This window comes from Phycodurus eques, chromosome 5 (genome assembly GCF_024500275.1).
Source record: "Phycodurus eques isolate BA_2022a chromosome 5, UOR_Pequ_1.1, whole genome shotgun sequence".
Classification (NCBI taxonomy): domain Eukaryota; kingdom Metazoa; phylum Chordata; class Actinopteri; order Syngnathiformes; family Syngnathidae; genus Phycodurus; species Phycodurus eques.
The window spans coordinates 29,240,225-29,260,773 of record NC_084529.1 but is presented as its reverse complement, the minus strand read 5'-3'; the positions used below and the strand labels follow the sequence as shown (position 1 = coordinate 29,260,773).

The 20,549-nt window shown below is 44.1% G+C and overlaps 1 protein-coding gene across 14 annotated transcripts in view; it reads right to left on the bottom strand.

Annotated features, from left to right (window-relative positions):
- Positions 1 to 16,681, bottom strand: part of tjp1b (tight junction protein 1b) — a 78,239-nt gene extending 61,558 nt beyond the window's left edge. For 8 of the 14 annotated variants that reach the window (XM_061676113.1, XM_061676115.1, XM_061676116.1 and 5 more), the window contains exons 1-2: positions 16,169 to 16,681; positions 14,898 to 15,009 (exon numbers count right to left, since the gene is read on the bottom strand). In XM_061676113.1, coding sequence (XP_061532097.1) covers positions 14,898 to 15,009; positions 16,169 to 16,613 — 557 coding nt within the window. In that variant the 5' untranslated portion in view covers positions 16,614 to 16,681. Of the gene's footprint in view, positions 1 to 7,448; positions 7,856 to 11,084; positions 11,160 to 13,402; positions 13,486 to 13,684; positions 13,700 to 14,897; positions 15,010 to 16,168 lie in introns of those variants that run through there. The other 6 variants (XM_061676119.1, XM_061676120.1, XM_061676128.1 and 3 more) reach the window with 4 other exon arrangements.
- Positions 16,682 to 20,549: the final 3,868 nt, after the last annotated feature.

Sequence of the window (20,549 nt, the reverse complement as noted above, 5' to 3'; positions counted from 1 at the left end):
TAGGAGGGCACACCGCACAATAAACGCTCGCCTTGGCCGTCGGATCACGGCTGCTTTAGAGTCTCAGTCCTTCTCCGCAGCTCATGAGAACAAAGAAGAATCCGGTTCAAAAGAAACCCAATCGATAAGGAGACCTGTTATGGCCTCCGCTGTCCATCTTAGAGTGTGGTGATGTAGAGTGCTAATAAAGTTAAGCGTGCGCCTGATGCTGTTACAAAGAAGGCAGGGACGCACTAGGCATTAATCAGCTGCAGGACACGCCGCAGCCTCTCCGTCAGTCGGCCTGCGGGAGCAACCGGGCGCGATTAGTTCGGGCAACGACGGCTTCTGCTTAATCAGCAGGTCAATAGGCAATTTTACGCTTCATTCCACCCATCTTGGCCACTGCTAATATAACAATTTGCTGAGCGCGCTTGCCTTACGAAAGTGGTGCAGACAAGAGGCACACGCGAGCATCGCTAAAAGTTCACGCTACACTCTTCGTTGGCGAGGCAGAAAAAAATAAAAAATAAATAAAGGCAAACGTTACATAAATGCATGCGACTTGTTGTATTATCCCTGCAGGCCTGCAACAGAGTGTAAAGTTCATTTAGTCAGGTTAATGCTAATCTTTGGCTGTATGCAGGGGGAGGGAATCTGGTTTTAAGACTGCAGGCAAGAGGAACATCTGTTTGCAAAGACTAATCCTAATATAGCGAGCTGCAGCTATTCAGTCTTTATCAAAGGCAAGCAGACTCGTGCCTCCGCTAATTTCGGCAGAGCACATGGCGCACGCACACACATAAACACGGCATCGGGGCAGAGGGACGTGTAAATCTCAGCGCCGCACGCTGAGAGATGAGCGGGGACGGGAAGCGGCGGTGACCATTTGACCGGGGAATAAGGCAGAATGAATGCGGAAATTATGGAAAGACTTCAAAATGGGATCAGATGAGATGAGGCTGCGGTTTCTTCATTAAAAATCTTGCGTGTCAGTGATGTCGCATCCTGCTCTTGCAATTAATTCAGATCATGAATGACATAATGACTCCCTCTGAATATTAGCTCGGGAGTCTAAATTTGCATTTACTTTTTACATGATTTATTCATGCAGTGCATATTTCCAATTCCAAAAGTGAAACGCAGAGTGAACGCCTAAAGCGCCGTATTGATCTAAAAGGCAAAATTAACCAATACGATTTGTGGGGAAATGCTAAACCAGCAACGTCTCTTGTGCGTCCAAAATATGAGCGTGCCATGGATTATTAACGTGAGAATAGACCATCAAAATATGAATTACAAAAAAAAATACATTTCGTACATTCATCCCCTTTTCGTCTTTTTAATCAAAGATTATTTGCTGTGCCCTGTTTATCAAAACGGCGGACGACTGGTGAGCACACCTGCCTCACAGTTCTGAGGACCCGGGTTGAAATCCGGCCTTGCCTGTGTGGCGTTTGCATGTTACTCCTCGTCCCTGCGAAGGGTCTCCCTATGTCCAAAAAGCATGCATGCTAGGTCAATTAAAGACTTTAAATTGCCCCGAGGTGTGAATGTGAGTGCGGATGGTTGTTTGTTTATATGCGCCCTGCGATTGGCTGCCGACCAGTTCAGGGTGTACCCTGCCTCTCGCCCAGTCAGCTGGGATAGGCGCCAGCGCACCCGCGAGCGACCCCAGTGAGGATAAGCAGTACGGACGATGAATGAACGATTGAATGTTTATCATATACAGCATGTATAGTAGTACATGGTGGCTTCATTGAGCGTTTATGAAACACGATGTCACCACGCGCTGCTCGACCTGCAATCAGTCCCAGTTGTATATCAGAGAGCATATTCAGAGTTCATTTAATAAAATAAAAAACGTAGCATAGAACAATACTGACATTTCTTTTTTTTTTATTGAACATCTCTTCCCCCAGCAGCCGAGCCAACGCTAGCGCATGGCTGGGATTCAGGCAGCAAGTGTGGATGTCCTTTTTTGTACAAAAATGTCTGCATCACACAGTCAGACCCTGCTTTCACTCACCACCTGCCAAAACGACTTCCTAAATAAACAGTGCTGCACTACTGTTGGAAGGAGCTGTCCTATGGCAGAAAGTGTAGGAACATTTTAGAGCGGTATTTGTTTTTGTTTTTGGGCTAGATGAGTGGACTCCAAGGGCTGGTATTAAATGAATGCACAGACCATGTCCAATCCATTTAGATCGCAGCCAGGTCTTGTCAACAAGATCAAGTGGAGAGACTTGACAAGATTGACTTTGCAGGAGTGGAGACTTTGACTCGCTACTTACTGACCCAACGCGTGGGCATTGTTTCAACCAGATGTTACATAATGCATTCATATGCACGTCTTTTTACAAAGACCTTTTTCTCAGCGTGCTTTGTAAAATGTTTAAGACGGGAGATGAGAATTGGCGTCGACTACGGAATGTGGGTGCACGATCACATCAACTTGATCCTCAAGCAAGGCACCAATTATGCAGTCACTATGAGCACAAGTATTAGTACTGCCACGATTATGCAGATGCGAGCAGCATGAAGGTGAACTCAACAGTGGAGTAACGCCCCCCGTTTGTGTGGCTTAGGGGGAGTCCGACTGCGAATAGCGAATACTTGTGAATAATTGGCGCGCCTCTGAAAGTCAAGGTCATTGCCTGTATTAACACATTCACTGCCATTGACGGCTTTTCGAAGTCAAATACCCATGTTAACTGGGAAGGCTGGCAGTGAATGAGTTAATAGTGTAGCCCCTAAATATACCGCTCACTATGATCCCGACACCACCAAGCATTTGTGCAAATTTGGGGAGAGCACATATGGAGAAACAATATTGTTAACGGATTTCCAAAGGAGTTAACATATGTTACAGTAGGAGAGAAAAATGGTATACAGCCTAGAACGGCCTTTTACAAACTTTGGGCCCTGACTCAAAACGGGTCCTGGATAAGTTTTATTGGGCCCACCAGGGATTAGAATGACTGCAATAATAAATAAATAAATACAGACTATAGCCTGTATTTGCAAATGACTTTTTGATTCATGTGTGTTATAGTAAATGTGCGTCTGTTATGTTCCTTATGATGATTGTTATATTATGCCAAACAGAAACCACATTTCTAATTCGGGTCAACGGAAATTCTTCTTCTTTGTCTTCTTCTTCTTATTATTATTATTATCAGCATGTACTTTTTTCAACAGCGTAATCTCCGCTTTTAGAACAACGCAGATCTGATTTGCTGCTGTCATTGAGTTCTCTGACTAAATCTTTTAAACTATTACCAATTTGCAGTGTAGATGTAGCTTTCCAAGCTCCAACCAGCGTCACTCTTGAGTGCATTTTCAGAATACAAAACAATTAAGGATATTAACTGAGTAGAGATCTCTTGAAAGAGGCAACATCCCCCATCCAAAATCCATTATTGGGGCTGGTTAAGTGCAGGGGAACCTGTCATGCATATTGTTTTGAAAAGTCCCTTGAAAACGCGACCTTGACACAAATGAATGCGCACACACAGCATGTGGTGTGACACAAAGCAAAAGTGTGGTGGAAAGAGATGGAAGCCACACGTGTCGCCCACAAAGAAGGATGTCATAATGGATCAATGAGATTGACCACAATGATGGGTTGGTATGAGGAGTCCCTGTTTCTACAAAGTATCAGTACTGTACTAAAATAGCTCATTATTCTTTTAACGCTACAAAACCCCATTACGTTCATGACACCTGATAGAACGTTGGCACGTCCTCTCTCCGTAGCAAATCTTCAATCTAACGAGATCGGAGCTCGCTGTGGCGCTCGCATGAATAATTCAGGCCTTTGCGCCCGGGTCCCCTCAAATAAAATCAGATACTTGAAAGTCAGATGTGTGAATCATCACAAACAATAACAGCGAGACATTGAAAGGTCTCTGAGAAAACTCTCATCTTGTCCCCAGGCAGCAGTTGATATAAGACAACGAATATGATGAGGCAATAAGATGAAAAGCTACCAGTGATCAGAATCAGAATCAGAATCAGAATCAGAATAGCACCCTCGACTCCGGTGATACCGCCGGTTTGTGTTTGTGGGAGACATTTACTACACGAATGATTGTATCGGGTTACTGTCAAGGGTTTATCACGTTACGCAACTGTGCACTTAGAATAACTTATTTTCGAGACGTATGAAGCTGTTTAATAGGCCTGTGTGAGGATGCAGAAGTGAATATGTTTGTTTATTTTCAGTCACAATGAAAAAAAACCAAAAAAAAACAATGGCTCAACATGCTTATATTTGAGTTCAAACACGATATCAAAACGCGGCACGGTGGGCGACTGGTTAGCACATCTGCCTCTAAGTTCTGAGGACCCGAGTTCCATCCCCGGCCCGGCCTGTGTGGCGTTTGCGTGTTCTCCCCGTGCCTGTGTGATGCAAAAGCATATTTCCTTGAAATTGTGGAGGGTTGGGTCATAGGGCAAAGAAGAAGCCATCTAATTAAGGTGTGGATCCAGGATTTCTTTCAACATTGCAGTATTGGGCCTTTTTTGACAGTGTCCGTAATTTCTTAGTGAATAATGCATGACTATTGATGTCAAAATGAGGCATATTTAAGAGGTGGACATCAAGCGAGTTGTACAATTTGGTGCTCATCCAAATTAGGATCGTTATGAGCTACGGTGGAGGTGAGGTGTGTGCTGTTCTCAATACCTTTGGAGTTCAGTTATTGTGGAGTAGACGTACACTGCATCAAATCAAAACCTGTGACGCTGTCAATTAACAATTAGCTTTGTAAAGACATTTTTTTTTTTTTTTTTTTTTTTTTTTGCACAGCTCCTGTAATGGATCTCACTAATTCGTACAGGTGTACGTATTGAAGTGCCCAGTCCGTGTTTGCGTAGGAAATCCAATTGAACAATCAATGGAGACTGCTGCTGACCTTATTATTGGACCCTGACTTTGATGCCACATATAGAGAATCACTAGACTGTGATACCTAATGAAGTGACTGATGAGTGGATTTGCACTTTGTACAGCAAGTCCTTGTCATTATGGTTACTCTATCCCCTTCATGCGTCGTGGTTCAGTTTGCCTCTGACACACGCTGTTGCCAAGCATTTGCAAGCACCACCTGCTATTTGAGTTCCATGGAGCCAACTCCTGATTAAGCATCTTTGATTTTGAACAACACGATAATCTGTCAGTAATTCAGCAGACTATGCCACACACACATTCCAGAATCGGTACTACATCTCGTGAGGGGGGGGGGGGGGGGTAAATGTGTGCGTTCCTTTTAAATAAACACAAGGCCAGAGCAGGAGGAGGGAGCGAGAGGTAGGTGACCACTGCAGTTTGGTGTAACGAGAATACAAAGTGGTGGCAAGACAAGACACAAACATGCTGAGAGCACAGAGGACATGTTTAATGGTGGGTGTACATGAGGGAATTAAAAGAACACAGTGGCATATTTCACGCTTTATGTTCTTTTATTGTAATGAGGAGACGCACAAGGAGAGGAAAGGATGGATGAACACTTTTCATTCACATTGACGCACGTGAGGTTTGGGACAATGACGTCACGCTAGCTCAGTGATTCCCGACCAGCGTGCAGGGAACATGAGCGGGCGACAGGAAATTCATCAATTTCACTTAATTCAGGGATGTCCAAAGTTTTTTTCCAGTGAGGGACACATAAAAAAAAAAAAAAAAAAAAATGGTAGGAGGAGGGGAGCCCACTTCAGCTTGTGTTTATGAAAGTTGGCAAAACTAATTCAATATGCTGTAGGTCAACACATGCGAAGCAGTCAAAAATATTTCAAAGGGGAAAAAAAGCTGCCTAAATCTTACATTGATGTTATCTGTGACAAAGCAAAAAGTTAGTAGCATTCGTGTGATGTACAGTGGGTACGGAAAGTATTCAGAGCACCTTCAATTTTTCACTCTGTCATATTGGGCGGTGGATGACTGGTTAGCATCCGCCTCACAGTTCTGAGGACCGGGGTTCAAATCCCGGCCCCGCCTTTGAGGAGTTTGCATGTTCTACCAGTGCCTGTGTGGGTTTTCTCCGGGTACTCTGGCTTCCTCGCACATCCCCAAAACAGACATGGTAGGTTGATTGAAGACTCTAAATTGCACTTAAGTGCGGAATGGTTGTTTGTTTATACGTGCCCTTGCGATTGGCTGGCAACCAGTTCAGGGTGCACCCCACCTCTCGCCCGAAGACAGCAGATAACAATAACCCGAGGCACGCAGCTAAAATAACGAAGGAGTGGCTTCAGAACAACTCCGCGACTGTTCTTGAATGGGCCAGCCAAAGCCCCTGACTTAAACCCAATTGAGCATCTCTGGAGAGACCTGAAAACGTCTGTCCGCCAACGTTCACCATCCAACCTGACAGAACTAAATAGCTAAATACCTAACCCTTCCACACCCCTGGCTAAATTGCTCCGAAAATGATTTATTAATCACTAGGAGTTGAACTCGAGTTGACAATTTGACTTTACTACTCGGCGAAAAGTCCACGCGACACACTCGTCATACGTTTGTGTGGGTACGAGAGCATGAAAATAAGCTCGTGGTGGATGAGAACAGCGGTTAGCCTCTGTTTGTAAAGATCGGTTTGTAAAAAGTTCAAGTCTTACGTCAAGCGAAATAGAAACAATGAAACAGGGGAATACATTTTTTTTTTAATCCAGCCGTTTTATAGCGCGCCGTGCACGAGACGAGACCAGCCGTCGCGTTGAAGGGAGAAAACATGCGCATGACTTCAACTAATTAAAAACAACTACATTCACATCATGGTGAGTTGTACGTTTATTCATTGGTTTTCATTAGTTTCTGTTCCGGGCCGTTGAAATATGTCTTTAGGTGAAACTGGCCCTTGGCACACACAAAAAAAACGGTTCGGGAATGCCTTTAGGTGCTCAAGAAATATCAAGGATATCATCGATTAAACAACTTCGACTGTACTTTCATCACATTATAGTCGGCTACAAAAAAAAAAAGAAAAAAAAGAAATCCTTCGTCGTTCAACCCCTATGTACGACGAATAATGTGTTTATCTATGTCAACGACGTATAGTGACAAGCAGAACAACGAAATGTTGTTGTTGTTGTTTTTTTTCAACTAGATGGCAGAAGGTACATCATTAACCTGCATATCCACTTTTGGGGGACATTTTTGTCCCCCCATTCCCAATGTAAAATATGTGCTTTGGCTCAAAGGTGGAGAAACATTGCCCTTGCCATTCAACTTTAGGAGGGAGCACACACACGCAAACTCCCAGCATGCCTTGTAGTGAGATGGTTACAGATTGGCTGCAGTGAGGGGGAAAAAAGGAGTATTGTGTCATTTAGGACACCTTTTTTTTTTTTTTTTTTTTAAATACAGCTTTGATGTGTGTGTGTGTGTGTGTGTGTGTGTGTGTGTGTGCGTGTGTGTCTCCCCCAACCAACCCCCCCAAAGCTTCCTCCCTCCTCATCCTACTCACCACATTCGCTTCCTGGGTGGAAGACAATGTTCTTTGTTGGAGGCGGTCACCCCCAGAGCCAGCTGCATCACAGTAATGTATTTCTGGTAATTCACCATGGTACCGTCCACCGTTACGGAAAATCCCAGGCAAAGAAAAAGGCAGGTGATCATGTATGTGTCTTCTTATTCCCTGGCATCCGCCGCCTCGGCTGCGTCTCCCGGGCTCGGCAGCGGTAGCATCAGCGGCAGCAGCAGCACATCGCCATTTGCAGAGCCGAAGGACTGAAAGCGAAAACACCCCCCAAGGAGCTCGAGGCGAGGTGTCGTGCCGCGGCGACCCATGTCTGCAGTGACACTCGCACCGAAGCGCACCGCCCTGCCGTCCTATCGCTAGCTTCTTTCCGGTTTGCAGGTGCCGTGTGAGTGTTTTCTCTCTCTCTCTCCACCTAACGCGCTCCGGACATGAGCGGCTCCCTCCTGCCAGGATCCTCCCTCTCCTCTCCTGGCTCGCCAACACTCTTTTAAAAAAATCGAAATAATAAAGAAGTCCATTTTAAAAAAGAAATAAATAAAAAAATCGCTGCAGCGTCCAAGCGTCCTTATACATGCGTGTGTGTGTGTGTGTGTGTGTGTGTTGGAAGGGGGGGGGGGGGGATTCATTCTGGAGATGCTCAGTAGTAGTAGTAGTCAGGGGCGTAGCCATCATTTCACGAGTGGAGAGGAGGGGGGGGGGGGGGGGTTAAGTAAGTAAACCAACTTTCATTAGCAAATGATCATCATCATCTCACATTCAACTTCTCCAAACTCTGCTTGAGGTAAAACACCACGGCAGTAAAGAAGATGTAGCTAAATAATTCAATGTCCAAGGGCAACAGTCAAAACAAAAATTCAGTAAAAACATTTTTTTTTTTTTTTTTTTTGCCAGCAAGGTTATGTATTGCAAACAAAATAAAAAGGAAGTTAACGGTGAACTTTTTTTTTTTTAATGTTGCAGTACATACACCCGCACCCCCCCCCCCCAAAATAGAATATGTAATGTTTTTTATTATTATTATTATTATTATTTTTGAATTAAGAAAAATAGCACTCCATTGATTTTCTTCCGCTGAAACCCAAACTTTCCTCTCCCCAGCCACTTCTTTCAGCTCTTCCGGATCTCGAGGCGTTCCCAGGCCAGCCAGGAGACAAATGCTCCTTTTCTATTGTACCGGTTCTACCCCCGAAGCAGCCTCGCTCCGCCCTGTGCGGTCGCTTCTCCATGGCACATTTTCGAGGGCGAGCGGTGAAAACGGCGCAACTTTTCCAAATCTACTCCGACCTGGTTCTAAAACGCAGGCCAAGGAGGGCCGTGATGTAACTGTCTTCTTTAAGCGCGGTGACTCGTAACTTTCACAATCATGGCGTCTAAAGGCTACCGCACACTGAGCGACACCGCCGAACCCGACTGAACTGTCGCGCGGCGAGCGTGATTAGGCGACCGACTGTTTTCATGAGTGGCCGATCAGTCTGCCATCTTAGCGTCGCTGCGGATAAGCTTTCCCTCGCAGGGAAAACACATTTCCGGGTTACGTGGAGACGCTAAATTGCCTGTAGGGGCGAATGGGAGTGCGTTGTTTGTTTATGTGTGCCCTGCGATTGGCCGGCGACCACTTCAGGGTGCACCCTGCCTCTCGGCCAGAGTCAGCCGGGAGAGGCCCCAGCTCGCCCGAGACCCTGGTGAGGAAAAACGGCACGGAAAATGAACGGATGGATGTTTCTACTCAGTTCCACCATTGATTCTTGATTGTTACGTATCTATTTCAAATGGTTTCGAAGCTCTTTTCAACCCCCCTGAAGTGAAATTGAACGAGTGAAAAACATCTGACATTTGAAATTAACATCTAAAAATAGGGATGAGTAAATGATGCTGACTTCTATATTTGAAAACGACGCAAACCATTCAATGTCTCTCTGTAATGTTCCCCTATTTGTTGCTTTCATACTTCATTGTTGCGGGAAACATTCAATCATTTAACCACAGACAGCAAAACAGTTGTTTTTTTTAAACTTAGATGGGTCTTAAGATGATGAATAATTTCAGTGCGATCATGCGCTATTCTTGCAAGTCTGACAGTGTGCGACAGGGCAGTCTTCACTCATTTATTTTGCACAGAACCTCAAATGACCTTTGTCTTTTGCCAAGCCCACTTGTCAAATGACCACAGATGGGTTATTTTTCAAAATCAAATCAATAGCGTGACGCGCTGGTGCTGTTCTAGACATGAAAGTGAGTCGATCGGTCCAGTCTTTGTTACTGTGGAGGAGCGAGCCGCCCGCTTACCTGGCCACAGAACATCTGACTCACATACATATATATTTTTTGATTTGTTTTTATCAAGGTGATTAATGCTTTCGGTTTTCAACGGAAACCAATCAAGGATCAATATGTGTGGCGCATTTTTGGCAGAGGAGCTCAATGTAAATGATTCCAAAATGTTTTGTTTGGTTATGGCCTGAAATACTGTGAGTTGGCTGGCGACCAGTGCAGGGTGTACCCCGCCTCTCGCCCGACGATAGCTGGGATAGGCTCCGGCACGCCCGCGACCCTAGTGAGGATCAGCGGTACAGAAATTGGATGGGAAATATCAACGATTGGCAAAATGACGATAAATATTCACTCACTCATGGTTGGACACTGTTAGATAGAGCTGCACAATCCGTTGTGAGTCAATAAAATGGATATATTTGCGCAGCTCAAACATGTACGAGTATGTGTCGGCGTAACAAAGATGCCATATCAAGTAGCAGTTTTCAGTTTTCCAGGTCATAGAAGTGATATTTGATCGACAGGTGGCAGGTAAAGCGCAGCGAAGATTTAACGGACGCAGCGGACACGCCCACAAGCGTCTGAGGGCAGAAAGAACGCATTGATTTGTCATGATTTTGACGCCTCGCTTTCTATACTTGATTTGTTTTCAATCATTCAAATTTGGCCCGGTTGTTAACAACACTTCTCTCTGTGGTGTGTCAAATTTAGAAGACATTGATGTTCACTTTACAACCCTCCCTAAAATAAACATCAGATATTGTCTGTGGTTGTGTCACTATATGTGGAAATACGGTATGTTCCTGTCAGTATGGTGCAGTGGGCACACTTCATAGTGTGTCTGTGTGTGTCACTCGCGTGTCACCGTATAGGTACCCCGGGTCAGTCTGAAGTTCAGTGCATAGCACTGCAGCAGAGGATTTCACACTGGCACCCCCCTCTCTCTGCATCCATACAGTCATGACTCGGCCTGGCCAATCGTTACCTTTCTCTGATGTGAAACACGCTACAGACATTTTTACGCTGTACACCACAGGCTAGTGCTGGCACTCATAACACATTAAAGTGCTCTTTTTACTCGGCCAGTAAATAGGCCAGCCGGGGCTGCCCTTCTTTTTTTCGTGCCCTTCCGCTGGCTTGCCCACTCGAATGCATGCGTCGACATCCAACGCCGGTTTGTAGGACTTGCCGGCGGTTCCCAGAGGATGCAAACCTGGCCCGGAGCCCTGAGAACCTCCACTGCTGTAACCCTGGGATTTCTTAGTTGTTCACCAAGCAAAAGAGGAAGTTCGCAGAGAAAGCCCTCTTCGCATTAAAAGCACTGCACCGAGCGGGATGAAATATACACACGTGTACACGCAGTCACACTTCGGTGCTGTCGCAGTGCTTTCACTCTGCACTGTGTGTGCTGTGGGGTGAGTCATCAGCACAACCTCACAGCTTCAGTTCATCACTCCTGGGCTCCGCCTCCCCAACCTGCCAGAGGCTCATTTTGTCCACACACACACCACTTGAAGAAGTGACATCATCACCTGCGCCTCGCATATACATAGCAGGCCTCCGGTCTGAACACGCGCACGCGCTCACGCACACACATACACCAATATGAGAAAGTGCTTCAATCCTGTGGTCACTGGAGACTCTGCATTACGGGGCAGGGAAAGGGCACTCCCCCACCAGATGGCGCTGTTTTTCTTTATTACTAATAGAGTTTAATCGTATAGTTTCATACATACATTCAATTGGAAAATAAATGTAAAAAGGGTCCAAGATTTAAGACAGACCTGACATTGGGCATTCCGAGGTCACGAACGGGGTGCGGATTATGCGGTCATGCGGCACAAGAAGACACGCTCAGTTACCGCCGTATGTACTGGTTTTCACGTGAGGTGTGTGTGTGTGTGTGTGTGTGTGTGTATATATATATATATTAAAACATACAAATACATATGTTTTTTTAAAAACACATAATTACTGTAATTCCGAATTCACTACTGCGCAGTGGGCCACGAATTTGATAGCTTGGCCTTCAGTGAGGACTTACCCGACTGAATCCACTTTTCAATACCACCACTATAGAAACCATCAATACCATACAAAAACAAAAACAGCACGCAACTGTGCCACACAAATCAGTGCAGAACCGATATTTACCTAATAACGTGACCAAAAAAAACCCAACAACATTTCAATAAGATACAGCAAATTCACGAGAGATGCTTATCATTACGTATGTTAATATGTGCAGATCACATTTTTTTAAAAACCTTTTTGTCCACCATAATGGTAGCTCCTGTTCGACAATGCAAAGGAAGTGAGCCCGAAGAATGGATATTAGGCAGCACATCGATGTTAAGTTTGGCACGTCTGGCTCAAAGTTGCGAGTTTCGGTTTGAGTTTGCATGTTTTAGTTTACATGTTTGCGCAGGTTTTCTCCTAGAATCAACAAACAAGCCTGTAAATAAATACTCAAACTTGTCCATATGTGTCCTGAAATCGACTGGCAACCAGTCCAGGGTGTACCGTACCTTTCACATATGCAAAAAAAAACAAACCAAAATAACAAAATTCAGCTATGTAAACCAGAACAAATAGCTGTATTTACATACATACATAATGCAAATCAGGCAGTCAAAAGGAACAACATGACGTCATAGCTGGTGGCGGGGTTGATGACCAACATGAAGGTGACACGATCAAGGTGCCCGTTGCAACTCGGAAATTAGGATCTGGAAAATCAATCCAAGCAATTCTGTTGATCTACTTTGGATAATAAGTAGGTCCGAGATCATTACAATTGTTTTTGCAACATGTCTGTGCAGTTTATACAAATTCAAATTAAAAAGTAAATTCGGACTGTTATTGTTCTCTTCATATAAAATCACGACTGTCTGCGGTTTTAAAAAAAGCCTTTAATCCCATATATTCTATTGCGTTTAATCATTCGTTTGAAGTGCAGTTAAATCAGCAGATTCCCTTCTGCTCAAATGAGATGACTATTCTCTGCACCTCAGCGAATTAAAAAAATAATAATAATAAATGTAGTGAAGCAATATTTCAGCTGACGGCACTTAAACTGGATTCAGACAATTTCACATCTGTTCCTGCGGTGTTCTTTTAAAGGGGTGGTAACTACTTTGCGCACTTTCAGCCCACCGGTGTCAGGCTGCTCGCGCGCTCACTCCGATTCAGCACCACTCTGACCAGAAACAAAAACCAGCTAACACCAACAGCTGACAATCTTCTCCTCCGTGTGTGGCGTGCAGAGTGAGGTCACTGACCAAACACACGACTCCGTGAAAAGGTACAGCACACCGCGAGGAAGACATTGTTTCTTAACAAGCATGGCCGCCGACGCGCCTCACTCTGCCACAGAGGGACACACTCTGGCACCAAACCACCAAGCCCTGAGGCGCTTTGTGCCCTACTTCCACTTAGAGTGAATAAACAAACGATTATGCCATTTTTCAGCCTCAATATACGCGGACTCGACCTCGACTGACTGCTGACTCTCTCGCACTGACTCCGACACGTGTTATCGGCTGCTGCAAAACAAAATAAGGTCAAAAAGACATCCCGTACAACCTTTTGAGGCGCTAACTCCGGCAGTTGGAACGTGTTCAAAGAAAAGCATCACATATGCTCATAATAATTTCAGGAGGACTTACATCGCCTTGCAAGTGGTCTGCGTGTTGTTTGGCGGCTCTGTGACCATTCTATGCTGTGTGTGCTGCTTTGGTGCTGTAATGCGTGTTGCTGTCATCGTGTTGTGTGTGTGTGCGGGCGCGCGCGCGTGCGTGTGTGTGCGTGTCAGTGCCCAGAGCCACACCACTGGGCTTGCGGTCTCAACGCTGACTTAGCTGTCACACATTAAAGAGGCCTCCTTAACGGTCTAGAGAGCATATTAGCTCGTCTGTCCCGTCACTTTAAGCTCACCGCTGCCCACCCACCTCACGCACGCATAAACGCGCAGTATCCACGCAGCCTCACCCCTCCCCCTGCTGTGGCAGCTGGGCCAAGGGTACTCTCCGGGGGTCCACGCTCACACAGAACTACGCCATCACTCACTCCCGAGGCTTCAGTGTAGACGCGCTGGCTTCCATCTTGTACCGCAAAATAACCCCGAAAGAGCATTTGTTTCATTGTCAATCAAGATGTTTTTCACATTCATACATCAAGTTAAGGAGCCGAGATACACATTCCCTCTTGGTTACTTAAGGGCGGCGCAGTTGTCTCGGCATACCTACATATGGGGACCAACGCCCCAATCAAACGAACATACGAAACCAATTGCTCCTCCCTGTTCTTTTCTCATGTGGACTTGCACAGGTGAGGATCTCGGCAAATTATTTATGGCTTGGAAGCAGATACACCGGGTCAAAGGTTTACAACATGTGGTTAAATTCACAATGTAATTACAAATGGGCACCGTGTCTGACAATGTCCAGTGCACTTGACACTGTGATTGCCTTCCATCGGGCTTCTTTTATTTGAAATGGGAAACAATGTGAAAATGATTCCGCTCATGTCTGTTCTTAAACTCACTAGCCGCATTCTTGAAAAATAGCCACTAAAGCAGTCGGAATAATTGCTAAATATAGTGGCCAAATTACTAAATGGGCAACACTGACTGCACTTTTGTAAATTCACATCTCTCTGTACGCAGCCATGTTGTTAGTGGAAGCAGTGCACGTCGGCTTGCGATAATGGTTAAGTTTTTATCCATTCATTCATTTTCTGTACCCATTTCCGCCCTTGTCCAATAAATAATACTGGCTGTAGGACACGCGCCGCTGCACTATGATTGGCTGTTGTATCCCTGTAGAACACGTCCAACTGCTTCCAGACAGGAAAAGATGTGACCCTAAGTGCCGCGGCATTATGTTTCCCCTGAACCATAACCCACCCTAATCGTAACCTTAATTAGCCCTAACCAACACAAACTTCGAAGTCTTTATTTCGTACAAATGTGATACATGTTTGTGATGCTCATCTCGCTACATCTGCATAGCGTGCCCATCCCGCGACGCAGGAGAAGAAACTATGTGGGGATCCTAACAACCGCATCATACACACACAAAACAATAGCAAAATAAAAATCAGATCAATTAAAGTGATAAAGGAAAGTGCAAAATGGAAAGGATGATAGATGAGCAATCTTACCTAGAGTCAAACACTGGGTCAGTGTACATGGGAGGCGGGCACAGAGGTTCCTCTCCAGAACTGTTTGGGGGCACGGGGAGCGCCCCATTCTTTCTCCCTCCTGGCGCGCCATCTTTCAGAGCAGATTGATCCATCAACCAAGTTGTCTGAATTTGCATTACTTTAGTGCATTCATGCTAGTTCATTCAAATCAAGTCAATTTCATTGATATGGCACCAATTCACTCATATGTACGGAAGCGTATTGCATTCAGTTGGATTCAAAAAAAACCCTCCTGTTTTTCTGAGTAATTTTGTTGAGGGCTTAAGTGAGGGAGATAGGTGATGTCTTGACCCCCTGCTCTGTTTAGAGCGTGTTTCACCCTTGCTCCTCTTTCAACCATCTGCCTTACCTCTCCAGAAGATGTACATTTTTGCCCTCAAAAAGAGTGCTGTTTCTCTTTCAGATCCAGGTAGACAGCTGACTCTTGACCCAAAGAGTTAGCCCGTTTGTGCTGTGACATGCGCCCGCTCAGTGGCTGCTTGGTTTCCCCAATTATTTTTACAGTATACTGTACTATATACATCACTGCCTTCCTCACTGGATAGAATACACCAGGTTGTTTTTCTGGGTATCCGGTCATTGGAGCGTTCCAGCCTTTGCCGGGTTTGAAGCGCCCCAGAATGTTGCGTCGGTTCCATATCCTTCTGAATATTTCTGATAGTTTCTCAAGTAGTTTCTCTGATAGACCTGATACATACGGCGTGACGATGTTGTTGCGTCTGTCACTCTTTCCACAGCATTATGTTTACTCTCTTGACGCAAGGCGGAGTTCCAGCATCACTGCTACAGGTTGCACAGTAGTCTAGTGGTTAGTACGTACGTCTGCAGAATTACTGTAAATTTGATATATTAACTGGGGGTTTTGAATCCTGGTGGCCAGGAGTCTCATATTGATTATGACGTTTGTGTGCCACGGACAGAGCGATCAGGGGTGCAGACTGCAGACACGTCGGCCATATGCTGTCAGTGGCTAGTTACAAAGGCTGCCGGCTCAGTAATCCCCTCAGCCGTCCCCGGTTTAAGAGGCTATTTTTTGCTGGCTCTTCGTCTGCACTGCGGTGTTAACACAAAGTAATTTCCAGCTGTAGATAATTATTTTTCATTGCTATTATTCTTAGATTGTATTGCTTTTGGTTTTTCTATGACTGTAAATGCAAAGGAAAGAAAGGCGCTGATTTGTTGAAATGACAATACAGACAGTCTTTGTGTGTGTGATGTCATGAACATACCTTCTCCATCCAACAGAAAGTAGGTAAGCAAGTGCGGGCACACCTCCTCTAAGACCGAGCAGAAGGAGCAGAACGCAGCAGGTCCTTTGGAAGACAGACGGTCCAGGAAGATCTCAGTGCGCCTCTTGTTGGACTCTTGTCCCAGGATTTCCTTGTATTCCCCAAGCGAAAACACCTTATCGTAGACCAAGTAGGGTAGCACGGCGGTGACGTCTAGCTCGCTCAGGAGTTTCTGCCTGTGCTGCTTGAGGATCTTACCGGCCCACCGCTTGTTCTGCTTGGTGCACGGCCTCCTGGCAGACCTCTGCTGCTGCTGATACTGCCTCTTGTGCTTCCTCACAAACCACTTCCCTTTCCCACTGCCAAACATCTTCAAGTTAAGCAGGCCCTCCAACACTTCTTCCGCAGCTCTGTCAGCACACTTCCCGAAGGAAAGGAGGTGCATATTTCATGCCGGAGAAGCCACCATGCCACCTAGTCTGCAGAAGCACACTTTGTTATTGTTGTTGTCCAAGCGAGGATGAGACAATCTGGACTGTAGCTGATTTCTAGCTGGGTACTTACCCAGACTAAGAAGATTATCCGACTCTTAAACACACCAATACAAACAGCTAACGCACTGGGCAGAAATATGCAACATAATTCGCAATCTCCAAACCCATCTTTGTTATTGATGATAATTTAGCTAAACAGATTACCTTCATTTTAACTGACAGGAGCCCTTAACCCTTAAGCCTTGTTCAATTTCCATATCCTTTCAAGCAGAAAGGACAGCTTTTTTGGGTGGGTGGGTGGGGTGTTTTTTTTTTTTGGGGGGGGGGGGGGGGGTGACATAAAACTAAAAAATGCTTTCTGATAAATTAATAAAATAATACATTTGCACATTAACATATTTTTCCACTTTCACAAAAAGAAAATCACAATTCCATTCAAATTCAGAATTATCAGAATCAGAATCATCTTTATTTGCCAAGTATGTCCAAAACACACAAGGAATTTGTCTCCGGTAGTTGGAGCCGCTCTAGTACAACAGGCAGTCAATTTACAGAACACTTTGGGGACATCAAGACATTGACAAAAAACAATTGTGCAAAAAGATGCAGAGTCCTCTAGCACTTAGAGCAGCACTTAGAGTAGCAGTAGAGCAGTAACCCTTTAGATGCCCGTTAGATCACATAAGGTTAATGTTTTACAAAGGGAGAAAACCATTACAACACTTAATGTTTTGAATCCTTCTCCAATCTACCGGATTCTTTTTTTTTTTTTTTTTTTTTAACAAGCATTGCAGCTAAATGTCATTAATCAGCAGTGTCAATGATTATAATACTTCACTATTTCTTGTGCAGTGTCATAAAAACTGCAAAAACTCCCTCTCAGTTTGTTCATGGCCAAAAAGAGCCGCTTATATTATTTATATAAACGTATAGGTTTCACACAATTCAACGCCAACATTTGATACTTTAGAGAGGTACAGATATTTTATTCGTCCACTTGAGGTAATCATTCACACACTCTACACAAGCACATGCCTATTAAAGGCAGCTGCGCTCTGCTTGCATGGTGCGAATAGTGCCGCTCCTAACAAAACAAACATTGATATGCACCCTTGCCTCTGCCTCCAAATTATTGGTGTGAATGTGACCCCCAGTTAGGATGTGATTACAATGTTTTCTGTTACAATGACGCATCAGGCCTGAGTCAGGAGGAAATGAGCAGCCTGGAAGAAGGACACTTAAAGGGCAGCTTCATGTGTTGTATTGAAAATCCATAGAAAAAGGGGAATGCAGCATAAAGCAGGATGTCCTTGTGGAGTACATTAGATGAAGACAGCTCACTCTTTACCAGGAGAGGGTGCCATTTGATCACCGAGAATCAATACTGTGGCCCTTCACATTTCTGAGACAATAGTCAAACGCCATTGTTTTGTTTTTTTCCCAAAAGGAAATAATGGAAATTGAATTCATCATTTTCAGAGTCAAACCAGGCCATGTTTTAAGTAACATTCTTACATTCCTAATTGTAATTCAAGCGTGAATTGGACCGCTGCACTATATAGTGAAAAGCACACAACACGAATGATGTACTCATCGTCGACTTTGATGACGTAGATAACTGCGGGTGCCTGGGAAGCGGGCCTCTTCACGTGAACGACCAGAATTGACTTTCCGGTATACTTTCGGTACCTTGTACATCGGTGCCTTGAGATACGGGTTTTATTCCGTGACCAAGCTTGTAACTCAAAAACACTGTTATTTCTGATACCCCCCGCATTCACCATTACAACGGTTTAAAAAACTGGTTGAAAGTCCAGAATTGTGCGTCAAGCGTCCACTACAAAACAAGTGGGCGCTCTGTTCTTTCAAGAATGACAATGTACTGTACATTTATTGCCAATCATATTCATGTATGGCAACATGTTGAATTTGTGGTTAGCACATCTGCTGTACAGTTCTGAGATTGTTTGAATCTCAGCTCTGCCCTCGCTGTGCTTGTTTCGGATTTCTCTAGATTCTCTGGTTTCCTCGCACAGTCCCAAAACATGAATGCTAGGTTCACTTAAGACTCCGGAAGTGTGATTATTTTATACTTGACTTCTACAGCTTTGGAACGGATCTCTACACTGATGGCCTTTGAGAAAGCCTAAAAAGGTTACCTGGAAGTCCATTAATTAGTCCGAGCATAAATTGTACCTTGAGGGAAAGCAAGTGACTCCTACTTTAAGCCTTTCTTTGACAGCAGTCGCTTATCACAGAGAACACTGATGCAAACAATCCCTCCGATGCTTCCGCATTGTAACAATCTCGCCGCTCTTTATGGTTTGTCATTGAAGACGATTTAACACCAGTCATGTTTTTCCGAGCATAGCTGCTCTATCTTCTGGCTGATCTGATTATAACTCAGTGGACTCAGGATTCGAGAAGTTCCCTGTCATATAACATGGCCAGAAACTTTGTGGTAGTAGGATTAGAACTCGAAGGGACAGTTTAGTATGTTTAGATGTGCAACTATTGTTGATAATATGGAGCAAATGTCTGCAGATGTACAGTATACGTCATAGTTTCAGTATTGATGTCTGTCCTTGAAGGAAATGTGTAAACTTTTCCCCTAAAAGGGTTTGGTCTCATGAGAATGATGTTAGTCAATATTTAATATGGTTGACAGTGGTTGATAAGGCTCATTCTCAGAGAAAATGGTCGTATGATTACAGTGCTTCCTTGTAGAACTTACACAGTAAATGTGTCATGACCCCATAATAAAACACAACAAGTTAACAAGTTATACACCAGGATAATAATGACCAATGTACAAGACATGACTACATTGAAGATAAAGTGCTTTGTTTTTTGTTTGTTCCCATTGTCATTATTATCCATGGGTGATGCCACCTGCACATTTTCTATTTCCTTTTTATGAAGTACAGCCCATAATAGGAAGTAACACAGTAAACTCTTGACTTTTCATTTTTTGCACCACCAACGTAGATAAGACTGGTAATTCCCACCCATGACAAATCTTAATCATCAATTGAGCCATTATTACATATCATTTATAAGTGATACTTTTGGGGAGGCAATTTAGAATTTTGGCGATGATCCCCATGAAATAATTCATGAGAAACTCTGCATCTACATTTAATTATTCAATTGCTGTGTTTTAAGCCATTTATTGGACTGTATTAACAAAATCCTTGGAGAAAATACTTAGTCATTGCTCTTTCTCCTCTGGGTGTAAGGGGTATGTGACTTTTTATTTAAACAAGAAATTAAATATTAGTTTGAGTTTATTGAAGTACTGTATACACACCAACAGATTTGTTTAAAAACAAACAAACATGAGTTTCCTTTCAAAATCATTTTCTAAAAAAGGGTTGTCAAACTAACATTTTGTCGCAGGTCACATGGTTTCACTCAGAGGGCTGTTACAACTTCAAAACAATATAAATGTATGATCGTCTCATATCGCATATACAGAATAAATTGATGGCTAGTTTTGAAATCAGAAATCAAGGAAAATAGTTTGTTCAGCTATTGGTTAATGTATTTAAAAAGGGGTTTGGAAACAAAACAATGCTTGCAATAGCTCAACATTATTAAAAGTGAAGGCAAATCAAGCACTGTAAGAAGGGCGGCCAACTGGTTAGCACATCAGCCTCACAGCTCTGAGGACCTGGGTTCAAATCCAGCCTTGCCTGTATGGAATTTGCATGTCCTCCCCGTGCCTGCGTGCGTTTTCTCCGGCTACTCCAAAAACATGCACGGTAGGTTCATTGAAAACGCTAAGTTGTGAATGAGAGTGCGACTGGTTGTCTGTTTGTACGTGCCCTGACACTATGACACTAAATTAGCTCAATTACATATATATTTCTCAGCACAAATGTTAA